The sequence below is a fragment of the Symphalangus syndactylus genome, chromosome 9 (genome assembly GCF_028878055.3).
Source record: "Symphalangus syndactylus isolate Jambi chromosome 9, NHGRI_mSymSyn1-v2.1_pri, whole genome shotgun sequence".
Lineage (NCBI taxonomy): Eukaryota > Metazoa > Chordata > Mammalia > Primates > Hylobatidae > Symphalangus > Symphalangus syndactylus.
The window spans coordinates 92,154,790-92,168,560 of NC_072431.2; the positions used below are offsets into that span (position 1 = coordinate 92,154,790).

At 43.6% G+C, this 13,771-nt stretch overlaps 1 pseudogene and 1 gene segment (V, D, J or C); both read left to right on the top strand.

Annotated features, from left to right (window-relative positions):
• Window positions 1–2,921: 2,921 nt before the first annotated feature.
• On the top strand, window positions 2,922–3,644 carry LOC129490735 (T cell receptor gamma variable 8-like; annotated as a pseudogene).
• Window positions 3,645–7,590: 3,946 nt separating this feature from the next.
• LOC129490736 (T cell receptor gamma variable 8-like) lies at window positions 7,591–8,361 on the top strand. The segment is given in 2 exon segments: window positions 7,591–7,633; window positions 7,759–8,361. Coding segments are annotated over 2 exon segments (646 nt in total).
• The last annotated feature ends 5,410 nt before the right edge of the window (window positions 8,362–13,771 follow it).

A 13,771-nucleotide genomic window follows, 5' to 3' on the forward strand; every position in this document is an offset into this window, starting at 1 on the left:
AGCTGGCAACATAGTAACTTAAGAAGATTTGTTTCTGGCCGGGTGCAGTGGCTCACGCCTGTAATCCCAGCACTTTGGGAGGCCAAGTTGGGCGAATCACGAGATCAAGGGATCCAGACCATCCTGGCTAACATGGTGAAACCCCATCTCTACTAAAAATATAAAAAATTAGCCAGGCATGTTGGCGGGCACCTGTAGTCCAAGCCACTCAGAAGGCTGAGGCGGGAGAATAGCGTGAACATGGGAGGCGGAGCTTGCAGTGAGCCGAGATTGTGCCACTGCACTCCAGCCTGGGGGACACAGAGAAACTCTGTCTCAAAAAAAAAAAAAAAAAAAAAAAAAGTGTTTCCATATGGTAAGTCAATTCCCAAAAGAGAACTTATTACATAATCCAGTAGTTTCTCAAGGATATTAATGTACAACTTTATCATGTGATAAAATATTACATACACATGGCTCTCTTTCTGGACTTTCCACTGTGTTCCATGAATCTTTTCATTCTAGTGCCAGTATTGCCGTCTCTTCAGCACTGTAGCTGTATAGTTCTTTTGACATTACAGTGGAGTTAGTTTCCTTTATTGCTTTTTTGTTTTAAGGGTGTTCTATGCATTGCAATGTAATGGCAAATCTCTCCCTTCTAATTTTTAAACCGTGAGACATTGGTCCCAGCAAGGATTTTCCAGGCTTCAAGGCACCTGAGCTTCCCTCCTTCACAGTGACCCCAAGAACTCAGCTTTCAGAGCTGCTCCTGTGGCAGCCTCATGTCCTCCACGTATGGTCCAGAGGCAGAGGGAGACCAGCCAGAGCCCCTCCCTTTCTCATTCCCAGCTGTGATGACAGCAGAAACTGAATTCTCTGAGCTAGGCCAACACCACAGCCGAGAGGGATGTTGTTCTACATCTTATTAGGAATATTTTAAACATGAATCTAAACATATATTTGTTATAGAGGAGGTGAATATCTGTGTATACACTACTGAATGTTCCCAATTATTTTACTCTACTTGTTTTATCACCCGTATCTTCATCTATGAATCCAGGTACACTGCAGATATCAGCCTGCTTTCCAAGGGTAGAGTTGCCAAATAAAATACGCAATACCCAGGTAAATTGGAAGTTCAGATAAATAACAAATAAGTTTTGAGTTCAAGTATGTACCACATATTGCATATGGCACTGCACCCTGTACTTTTTTTTTTTTTTTTTTTTTTTTGAGACAGAGTCTCACTCTGTCGCCCAGGCTGGAGTGCAATGGCACAATCTCGGCTTATTGCAAGCTCCGCCTCCCGGGTTCATGACATTCTCCTGCCTCAGCCTCTTGAGTAGCTGGGACTACAGGTGCCTGCCACCACGCCCGGCTAATTTTTTTGTATTTTTAGTAGAGACGGGGTTTCACCATGTTAGCCAGGATGGTCTCGATCTCCTGACCTCGTGATCTGCCCACCTCGGCCTCCCAAAGTGCTGGGAATACAGGCGTGAGCCAATCTCACACTCCTACTTGATGTGGCCTTTTTACTTGAGAATGAACAGAAATCCTCTAACAAAGAGGTTACAAACACAAAGTCACACACACCCCCTCCCCACCCCCACACACCCATTTACCATTGAGGAGAGTCCATGGCTGACCAACATACCTGATTCTCACTCCTGTTGAGAGGAGGGGCCAGCTGGGCTTCCTGGGTCGAGTAGGGGCTCAGCAAGCATGAAACACACTCATTTCCTGCATGAGGACTTACTTCAGTGCTGGATGAATAGTATTGAAGACATATGCTTAAAATATTCCGAACACCGGGATTTGTGCATGTGTTTTCTTCCCCGTGAAAGCTGTGAACAGCGAAAATTTTGCTGTAAGTTTCCCTGTGTTCTCTCTCCCTCTCTTCCTTCCCCCGCCCCAAAACTAAAGTAAAATAATGTTAACTGCCCATTTTTCTGTGACCAGCGGACCTTATCTATACTCCCAATTCCAATTCCTTGTAAACATACTTTGTAAAGTCCTGTAAGATCCCGTCTCCTTTGCCATGCCGCTGCAAGGTCATAAAGTAGATAAAACCTAAGTTGCAATTCCGGTTTTCCTCAAGATCTAAGACATGTTACAAACGGTTAATTGCCTTTGTTTCTCGATTTGGTAACATCTTCCCGCCTCAGGTATTTCCCGCCTTAAAGAGTTTAAAAGGCAGTCCTATAATCTAACTCTGGCTACCCGTTCTGGACCCCTTCCATGCTGTGGAAGCTTTGTACTTTCACTCTGCTCAATAAAGCCTACGGCTTTTTCTCTCTCTCGGTCCATGTCTCTTGTCACTCGCTGCGGTCGGCTGCCACACCAATTCCATGGCATGGCTAGGCAAGAACCTTTGGTGTTACACTGTTCATAAAGCAGGTTCAGGCCTTCTCAGAGTGGCCCTGGGTATTTGCCTCCAAGTGTCCTTGCAAATGTGAAAAGGAAGGCAGTTGAAAGCCCAAATCAAGCTTCCTGAAAGGACAAGGCCCTGGAAGCAGCATCAGCTGCTGAAATTCTGAAGGGCAGGGTGTGAGCCTGCTGTGGACTGCCCCGTCCTACGGCCCTGGCCACCTGGCGCCAGGGTCAGCTTCCCCCACAACTGCACTCCCTCTGCTGGAGGCCTGAGCTCTCCATGCCCCTGGCTCTCTTCTGCCGAGGGCCTGCTCTCTGCTGCCACAAGACGGCGCTGGAGAAGGGGCCTGAGCAGAGAGGCAGGAGCTCCTCTGCAGGTCCTTCCAGGCACCACCCCTCTGGGAGGAAGGCTTGGGAGTCCCCTAAGACACATCCTCAATCACTTCTCCCTGCCTGTGACTCAGGAAGACCAGCTCCTCCTACTGCCTTCTGTGCTAGGGAACACTTCCTGGTTGAGTGGGACCTGAGTTTTGAAAGGGTCTTCTGCTCCCCTTCATCTGGTCCCTTTCCTTCCAAGACCCCAAAGAGGAAGGAATGCGGTGGGCCCTAGCCCTGCTTCTAGCTTTCCTGCCTCTTGGTAAGTGTGCTGCCTACAGAGGCTGATGGGTTTTATTTTGTTTTGTTTTGTTTTATTTTCTTATTTTGCAAGGGGTGCCGTACTAAGGAGTTCCTCATTGTATTTTGTGCTGTTCCCATTGCAGCCAGTCAGAAATCTTCCAACTTGCAAGGGAGAAGGAAGTCAGTCACCAGGCCAGCTGGGTCATCTGCTGTAATCACTTGTGATCTTACTGTAATAAATACCTTCTACATCCACTGGTACCTACACCCAGAGGGGAAGGCCCCACAGCATCTTCCATACGATGACCCCTACTACTCCAGGGTTGTGTTGGAATCAAGAATCAGTCTAGGAAAGTATTTTACTTATGCAAGCATGAGGAGGAGCTGGAAATTGATACTGCAAAATCTAATTGAAAATGATCCTGGATCTATGACTGTGCCACCTGGGGCAGGCACAGTGATTCAGACCTGCCCTACACCACACTGAAAATCTGCCTCGTGACTGCTTCTGGTACACAAGATAGACCAGCCCCCTCTCATTTGTTGCCACCGAATTTACTGTATTCTGTACAAAGAGAAATACAGCATAACTCCTGATCTCTCCCCTAATATCACACTCTCCTGGCAGCAGCTGCACCCTGTTCCCCACCCTCCCCCAGGACTTTCCTGAAGACAAGCTGTCATCTCCAGGCCTCAGCCAAGCAGCCTGGCTGAGAGCAAGACTCTCTCAGCTCTCCGAGGACATGGGGGAGGCCCACTCACTCTGCTTCCTAGGACCGACAGGTACCCCTAGGGTCCAACTGTGAAGCGAGATATTTTGGACAGCAAATGGGAAGGATATTTATACTGAATCATATATCTGGAGATCACAGCTGAGAGTGTTGCTTATTTTTTATGTCTGTAACAATATAAGCAATAGTATAATTACCACTAAAACACTAGGCCTAGGTATGCAGTTGAACATTCTCTCCCTCTGCTTTCTTTTTTTTCTCTTTCTCTACTTTCTTGGTTACTTGCTATTTTTCTACACACCCCTTTTTCTGCCCTCCCCTCCCTCCCTCCCTTGCTCCCTCCCTAGCTTGCCTGCCTGCCTGCCTTCCTTCCTTTCTTTCTTCCTCCCTCCCTCCCTCTCTCCTTCCCTTCCTTCCTTCCTTTCTTCCTGCCTCCCTCCCTTACTTCCTTCTTTTTTTCCTTTCTTCCTTTTCTCTCTCTTTCTTTCTTTCTTTTTTGGCCACACAAGCAGAATACAGAATCATTCTCTATATGTTCATGCCAACTTCGATACAGCTGGTTTATTCGTTCAGTTTTCATTTTTATATTTTGGAAATCTGTTGTATTATTTTGATTTGTATATGTAAAACCTTTCCATGGAACTGAAGTCAAAATTATAAAACAAGATCAATTTAGAGATTTTAGCTTCCATTCTAGAATTCTCTTTTCTCTTCTGTGTCTCACCCTGTGGTAACAATATCTTTATTAGCTCAGTTGAACTTTTTCACTTTTTCTTATTTATTCAGAAGTCTATCGCTATTACAGAAATACATCTTTTGCTTGTCATATGTGTGGTATGCATTATTTCTATTTGAATGGCATATTTATGTTTTTGTTCTGCTATTCTGTTTTTATAAATTTCAATCAATCTTTTAGTTTCTGGTGTCTGGATTTTGTGTCCTACTTGGAAAGGTGAACATACTTCAGAAGTATGCATAAAGAAATTCATATCATTTCATTAGTATTTTATTCATTTATTACTTGATATCATGATCTATCTGGAATTTTTATACAATAATTACTATAGCAATAATAATAATACTGATGATAAATATGGATACTGACTTTCTGGTAGTTACTGTACTAAGCACATTACATGTATATTTTATTTAATCTTCACAGAAACCTTATCGACGGGTTTAAGTAACATTGAATATAGCAGATGAGAAAGTGAGGGGTTAACTAACATTCCCTAAGTCATATAGTTTACTTTGATAGCAATTTCAATCCAAGCTCTGGGGTTCAGAAACTGAGATTTGTTCATTCAATTTGCATTTTCTTATCTTTATGATACTAGCATTATTTTACAATTTTATAGGCCATTTATACTTCTTCTTTTGTGAATTGCCTTTTCATACTGTTTGCCTGTCCTTCTGTTGGGGTATTAATTTTTTCTTATTTGTTTGTAAGAATTAATATACACCATTTTCGAGATATCGATCCTTTATCAAACATGTTGAAAATATTTCTCATCATTTGCTATTTATTTTTGGCACCTTTTGGTGAACTGAACTTTGTATATTACTTTTAATAAAATTTATCAATTTTTCTAGAGTCTCTATTATGATGTCAGGCTCAGAGAGACCAATGTTACCTACAATTAGTGTGCAATTCATCATCATTTAAGTCTGATTTCCTGTTTTCAGTTTTATTACAACTAAATCTCTATTTGTACCTTTTAAGTTAGCAACCCAAGAATATTTGTTTCCATATGGTAAGTCAATTCCCAAAGGAGAACATAGTAAATAATCAAGTATTTCCTTGTAGATATTAACATACAACTTTATGACATGATAAAATATTACATACATGTGGCTCTCTTTCCAGACTTTCCACTGTGTTCCATGAATCTTTTTAGTCTAGTGCCAGTATTGTCCTCTCTTTGTTGTACCTGAGCGAGTTAGAGAAAACGCCACACTTTGAGACGAATTAAGAGTCCGTTTATTTAGCCGGCGGCCAAGAGATGGCTAACGCTCAAAATTCTCTCGGCCACGAAGAAGGGGCTAGATTTTCTTTTATACTTTGGTTTAGAAAGGGGAGGGAGGGCTAGTTAAAACAATTTTACAGAAATCAAGTAGGCAAAAAGTTAAAAGGATAAATGGTTACAGGAAAGTAAACAGTTCCAGGTGCAGGGGCTTTAAGACTATTACAAGGTGATAGACTCAGGGCTTTGGGCGTTATCAATCAGACAGATTCCTGGGAATTGTGGATATAGCTCGCCACAGTATCTTATCAGTTAATTGCATTCTTGGATGTGCTGGGAGTCAGCTTGCACAAGTTAAGTCCTTGAGGAAGGGGCTGCCAGTCAAAGAGCCAAGATGGAGTCTGTCTGGCTCTCTCAGCTAAGGGAAAGTCAATTCAGGTGGAAACAAGGCTAGGTGATTAAAGGAAAAGGGAGAGTCTAAAAACAGGGTTCGTGAAAACAAGGTTGAGCATTACATCTTCAGCACTGTAGTTTTATACTTCATTTTATATTCCAGTGGAGATTCTTTCTCTCATTACTTTTTTGTCTTAAGGATTTTCTGTGCATTCTAATGTGATGGCAATTCTCTCCCTTCTCATTTTTAAACCACGAGAGTTCTGTCCCCGGCAGGATTTTCCTGGCTCCAAGGCAGGTGAGCTTCCCTCCTTCACAAGGACCCCAATGACTCAGCTTTCAGAGCTGCTCCTGTGGCAGCCTCAAGTCCTGTACGTGTGGTCGAGAGGCAGAGGGAGACCAGCCGGAGCCCCTTGCCTTTCTCAGTCCCAGCTGCGATGTCAGCAAAAACTGAACTCTCTGAGCTAGGCCAAAACAACAACCAAGAGGGACGTTGTTCTACGTTTTATGAATATCTTAAACACGTGTCCAAACATTTTTTTTTTACAGAAGTGAAAATCTGTGTATGCACTACTGAATTTTCACAATTGTTTTACTATACTTGTTTTATCACCTGTATCTCCATCTATGAGTCCAGGTCCACTGCAGACATCAGTCAGCTTTCTGAGGATACGGTTGCTAAGTAAAATATGCAATACTCAGGAAATTTGGAAGTTCAGATAAATAACAAGTTTTTAGCTTAAGTATGTCCCAAATATTGCATGACATGGTACCCTGTATTACTTAAAAAAAAAACAACTCACACTTCTACTTGAATGAATGGAAATCCTCTAATAAAGAAATCACACACAGGCACACCCAACACACACACACACACAAACACACGGGATCACACAAACACCCGCCCCACCCCCACACACCCATTTACCTTAGAGGAGAGTCCAAGACCCACCAACATACCTGACCCTCGATCCTGTGAATAAAGCAGGTTCAGGCCTTCTCAGAGTGCCCCTGGGCGTTGCCTCTAGTGTCCTTGCAGATGTGTAAAGGATGGTGGTTTAGGGCCCTAATCAGAAGCTTCCCGGCAGAATGAGGGCCTGGCAGTTGCCTTACCTGCTGAAACTCTGAAGTGCTGGATGTGAGCCTGCTGTTAGATTGCCCCCTTCAAGGTCTGAGCCTGTTAACTCCAGCGTCAGCTTCCCCCACATCTGCACTCCCTCTGCTGCAGGCCTGAGCTCTCCATGTCCCGAGCTCTCTTCTGCAGAGGGCCTGCTCTCAGCCGCCACAGAGGGCGCTGGAGAACTGGCCTGAGCAGAGAGGCAGAAACTCCTCTGCAGGTCCTCCCAGGCACCACCCGGAGTCCCCTAAGACAGATCCTCAGTCACTTCTCTCTGCCTGTGACTCAGGAAGACCAGGTCCTCCTACTGTCTTCTGTGCTAGGGATCACTTCCTTGTTGAGTGGGACCTGAATTTTGAGAGGGTCTTCTGCTCCTCTTCGTCTGGTCCCTTACTTCCAAGACCCCAGAGAGGAAGGCATGCTGTTGGCTCTAGCTCTGCTTCTAGCTTTCCTGCCTCCTGGTAAGAGTGCTGCCTACAGAGAGGCTCACAGGTTTTATTTGGTTTCGTTTTGTTTATTTTCTTCTTTTGCAAGGGATACCATACTAAGAAATTCCTCATTATATTTTGTTTTGTTCCCACTGCAGCCAGTCAGAAATCTTTCAACTTGGAAGGGAGAATGAAGTTAGTCACCGGGCTGACTGGGTCATCGGCTGTAATCACTTGTGATCTTCCTGTAGAAAATGCCGTCTACATCCACTGGTACCTACACCAGGAGGGGAAGGCCCCACAGCGTCTTCTGTACTATGTCTTCTCCACCTCCAAGATTGTGTTGGAATCAGGAATTAGTCTAGGAAAGTATCATACTTATGCAAGCACAAGGAGGAGCTTTAAATTTATACTGGAAAATCTAATTGAACATGACTCTGGGGTCTATTACTGTGCCACCTGGGTTAGGCACAGTGATTCAGACCTGCCCTACCCCACGCTGAAAATCTGCCTTGAGACTACTCCTAGTACACAAGATAGACCAGCCTCATCTCATTTCCTGCCCATGAATTCACTGTATTCTGTACAAACAGAAACACAGCTTAACTCCTGATCTCCCCACTAATATCACACTCCCCTGGCAGCAGCTGCACCCTGTTCTCCACCCCACCCTCATGAGTTACCTAAACACCAAACTACAATCTCCCAGCTGTGTCAGCCAAGCAGCCTGGCTGACAGCGAAGTTCTTTCAGCTCTTCTAGGGGCTGGTGGAGACCCATTCCACCTGCTTCCTAAGACATACAAGTTCCTCAAGGACTGATCTGTAGAGGGATTCATTTAGGAGACTATATGGGAAGACTAGCTGCACTCCACCATTTATCCAATTATTGTCTATAGGCTGAAATAGTGCTTATTCATTGCTCAGGATAAATGTTGGAATAACAACTTCGCACCTCAGTAAGACATCTAATGTGTAACAGACCTGCTATCTTTTGGACACACTGACATTTTTTTCTACATATCAAATCATGGTACTATTGGTTTGCAGGAGAATGGGTAAAAAAGTGATAGTCATAGGTACGCCAACCTGTGGGTCATATCATAGGTTTTCAACCATTTCAAGCATCCCTGCCCTAATGCAAGTATCTGAAGGATCCTAGGCTTGCCCTGCAGCAGAATTCATTCCATGTCCGCTCTGGATATTAGACTGATAATTTGGATCAGGTCTCAGCATGGGCCATTGAGGAACACTACAGCCCTGCTGAGAGATAAAAAGGATTATCCACTCAAGGAGTTCACACTTCCTGGCCGACATGGAGAACGTGCCCAGAAGCAGACTTGGAGGGTGCTCAGTGGTGGTTTGTGGAATGTAAGCCTGAAGAAGCAGAGTTTAATTCTATGGGGGTACTTTCATAATTTAGTGCCCTGACAGGGCTCCTGGTGTTGGTCGTTAGCCACTCCTGGGATGGCTCCCTGGAAACATGGAGGAAACCTTGGTCACATGACATGATACGGAGATGTTGGAGCTGCCTGAACACAGTTACGGAGGGATGCATTAAAAGTCTTCGAGAGGTAGGCATGCTAGAGTGGACTTTCCCACTAAACCTGAGAACTCACTGGATAAGTGTATTCCCTGCGAGAGCCCAGAGAACCCTCTGAATTAGGAAGAGAAGGGCATGTTCTGAAATGGGAGGCATCAGCGTTCTTGATAGTCTTGGTGGAAGCTGTGCCCTGTGGGGCAGAGTTGACTATAGGAGACGCTGTTAAGGAATTAGCTCCCTAGGGTCAATGGAGATGATGTGACTTCAAAATGAGTCCAAATGGGCAGAATTAGTGTGAGAAGACATAAAGCCAGAAAAGCAGCCAAGGAGCCCTGCTCTACAGAAATCTGGGGTGACAGCTAATAAACCGCAGTGTTCCTAGGGGTAAGGAAATTGGGCTACCACAATGGTGTTCCACATATGCATTCCATAGATACATATCTCTCTCTCTCATATATATATATATATGTAATTGGAACGTATTAAGAGAAGATGAATGAAAGAATGATGTCATCTCCTCCTATTTTCCAACTCGGAGTCCTTTGAATGAAGGGGAAGGCAGATTGTCTTGAGGGAGAACCTTGTAATGTTGTAGCAAGTATATATGGCAGTGATTCTCCGAGCCTTTTCCCCCAAAAGATCAAAGACCAATTACCTGAGAAATTTGTACACCTAGGGAAGGGGAATAACCAGGTCTTTCAAGGCTATTGGAGACAGCATCTGAGCTAACTTTGATACCAAGAAACGCATACTGTCAACGTGGTCCCCCATTAGAGTGAGGACACATAGAAGCTCCCCCTCTAATGCTAGTTTTAAAGGCCCAAGTCTATCTAAAAGTGCAGTCCCATAGGTGGATGGACTGACTGTGGTCTCTACCCTGTGTCTGAGAATATCAGAGTGGATATGATGAATGGACATAAAATAAGGAGGCTGCCCCCCACCCCTGGATAGTCCAGGCAGGCTTCATTCCTTTATTTCATTTGGAATCCATATGGCTTATTCTCTTTCACTGACTGGAGCTCACACTCTGGCTATTGTTTTTGTTTGTTTGTTTGTTTGTTTTATTTTTTTTGAGACGGAGTCTCGCTCTGTCGCCCAGGCTTGAGTGCAGTGGCGCAATATCTGCTCACTGCAAGCTCCGCCTCCCGGGTTCACGCCATTCTCCTGCCTCAGCCTCCCGAGTAGCTGGGACTACAGGCGCCCGCCACTATGCCTGGCTAATTTTTTGTATTTTTAGTAGAGACAGGGTTTCACCGCATTAGCCAGGATGGTCTCGATCTTCTGACCTTGTGATCCGCCGCCTCGGCCTCCCAAAGTGCTGGGATTACAGGCGTGAGCCACCGCTCCCGGCTGTAACCTGTCTTAAATCTTTTTCTCTTTAAAATATCTTGACTTTGAGGCAGGTCTTAGAAAATGACTCTTCCTGTCTCAAAATGCAGTCCTTCATTCTAATTGATGAACTGGAAGCACATGGCTGGTGTAAAGAGTAAGAAACTAATTATAAGCCAGGAAACAGCAGGAGAAGAAAGCAGGGAAGCAACACTTACCGTGAAGAATTAATTTCCATTTAGAAAATATCACAGCTGATGTGTCAAAGGCCCCGGTATGCAGGAATGAGATTAAACAAATGTGGTCATGAGGAAGAGGTTTCTGAATAATGATAGAGAAGCTTGAGTCTACAAGAAATCCAGAGTCCAGAATACTGAAGGGGAGCAGTGCTGGGTTCATGTGTATCTGGTCTCTTGTCTATTGGATCCTCTTTCTTCCAGAACCCTAAACCTTGAATCGGCCTTATAGTCCTGGCTCCTAGAAGAGTGTTTCTCAAAGTGTACTCCATGGACCACCTGGATCAGAAGCATGTGAGGCTTTTAATAATAATAATAAAAAAAGTACAGGTTCTGGGAAGCACCCAACACAATAAGACAGAATCTTGGAATGAAGGGTGAAAATGTGCATTTTAAAATAACCTCCAGAGCTGATTCTTATTCAAACTGACTTGAAAACTGCTGCACTAGTGGCAAGAGACTGAGGAACTGTCCAGAGGCTGACACATGAAGGTGTTCTAGAAAGCTGCTCACAGGCTACCTCGCAGCCCACCAAATTCACCTCACTCTTATCTCCCCCAACCCCTGAAAGCTGCTGCTTTGACAGATTCTCACATTTTTGCATGATAATCCCACCACTGCAATTCCTTCTGGCTTCCTGTGACCTCAGGCAAGAAAAGGTTGTGCACTAAATGAATCTGCTTTAACTTGCTCTCCTTCCTCCGGGATCACACCTTTAAAAGAAAGCCTGTCCCTTACCTTGAAGCATAAACATATTCTCATTTTTATTCTCCCAATACGTTGAAGGTTTTCTTCTGCACATGTATTTGTTTGATTTTACTTTTGTGCATGGGGTGGGAGTTAGGTAGGAATCTTAAAGTGGAGAGCCAGTTTCTTCCCGAATTACTGACCTAACCCGTCCTTAACCCCCAGTTCAAGGCCACCTTTGTGATGGTGAAGTTTCCATATGCTCATTCAGCTCCTTCTGCTCTCTCTTCTTCTCCACTGTGCATGTCGGCTTGTACTTTTGCCAATTTCTCTGAAGACACAGCCAGAGGTGGGGTGGCTGTGTGTGCACAACTTCGACTTTACATATGGGGCTGAGTCCCTATGTTGTGTATCTTTGTGCCAAGAGCACAATATGTTAATTACTATAGCTTTAAAAAAAATAATTAATAGTTTTTCATAACCAAATTTTCTTGCTTTTTTGTTTCTTCAAAAAAGCATAATTTTATTGAAGAATAAACCCCTAATATATATGTACACTTGCTTATCTATAACTATGAACCATGAACTAGGATAGAAATGCATTGTGTATATTACAAAACATAACAAAAATAAATAGGGGTAGTGAGGTGCACATGTTGGTCAAAGTATATAAACCTGCAGTTCTATGATGAATACGTTCTGGACATCTGGAATACAGCATGGTGACTATATTTAGTAATACTATATTGTACACTTGAAGCTTACTGAGAGAGTAAATCTTAAGTGTTCTCACCACACAAACCCAAAGGTAACTATGTGAGATGACGACTGTATTAATTAGCTTGATTGTGGTAACCATTTCACAATGTATACATTTGCCAAAACATTATGTTGTATATCTGGAATATATAATTTTATTTATCAATTATACCTCAATAAGCTGAAAGAGGGGATTACTAATTCCCACAAAATACAGATTTAACAAAAACTTTTACCCAACAAACAGTGCTATGAAGTTGTAAATTGGAAACAAAAGAAATAAAATTTTATCCACAGTCTTCTCATCAAAACCTTTCAGTGGCATTCCTCTTTCTGGTGTCCCAGTCTTGTCAATTTCGCTAATAACTGTCATCCTGTGAATACCCAATTTATCCTACATGACAAAATGACAAAGTCTGATTAGATGAGTTCTCAGATTCTAGGATGGCCAGAAGACCGCTGTCCTGGGTCGGATAAATCACATGGAAGATGCAGGGGATGCGTGACTTTAAAGGTCCAGCCCTCAGTCCGTGGATATTCATGCAGGGGCCGCCTCAGCCTGGATCTGCTCTTCCTCACCACTGCAGCCCTACCCCACACTGGCTGAGGTCTGCTTCCACCTGGGCAGCGACTGGATGACGTGGGATGAGATGACACGCCTCTCCCTCACCCAACATTGCATTTCTCTTTCCCTGGAGATCCGGGATCTTGGTCAGACTCCTTCAAACGCCACCTGAGGGCTTGAGAGGGCAAGCCCTCCTACACCTTGACTGCGTTTTGCCCAAGATTTCCCCCATTATTATTTTAAATATGTGTCTAATTTAGACAAATAGAACCTGTAAGTGCTACATCGAGAAGAGCACAGGCCCACTGAATTGGGAAGACAAGTAGAGGAAAGGAAAGCAAATGTCACCAGACAGAATGTATGGCTGCAGGTTTACAGCAGATTCTATTAAAATCTATGGTTGGGTTGGGTGTGGTGGTTCACCCCTCTAATCTCAGCACTTTGGGAGGCCAAGGCAGGCAGATCACCTGAGGTCAGGAGTTCAAGACCAGCCAGGCCAACATGGCAAAACCCCGTCTCTACCAAAAATACAAAAGTTAGCAAGGTGTGGTGGCACGCACCTGTAATCCCAACTACTCAGGAGGCTGAGGCAGGAGAATCTCTTGAACCCAGGAGGTGGAAGTTGCAATGAGCAGAGATCGCACCACTGCACTCCAGCCTGAGCTAAAGAGTGAGACCCTGTCTCAAAAAACAAACAAACAAAAAATCTATGATTGGCTGATTGGCTATTGCTAACAACTTTTGAGTCTTTAATGATCAGTAATTGAATTAAAACAGTTAAAACAACAATTGAGAGAAACATAGTTTTGAACACTGACAACACAAAATAACTTATCCATGTAACCAAAAGCTACCTATTCCCCAGAAACTATTGAAATAAACAAACAAAAAAATTAGAAAGCGGAAACTTTACAAAAATTATTCTCACCAGTGAGGTTGTCCAAAAGTCACCAAATTTATTATAAAATAGTAATAACCAAATTTGTGCATGAATCGGTGATGACATAAGTATCTTGTAAGCATTACTGAAGTTTTTTTTTTCTTATATTAAATT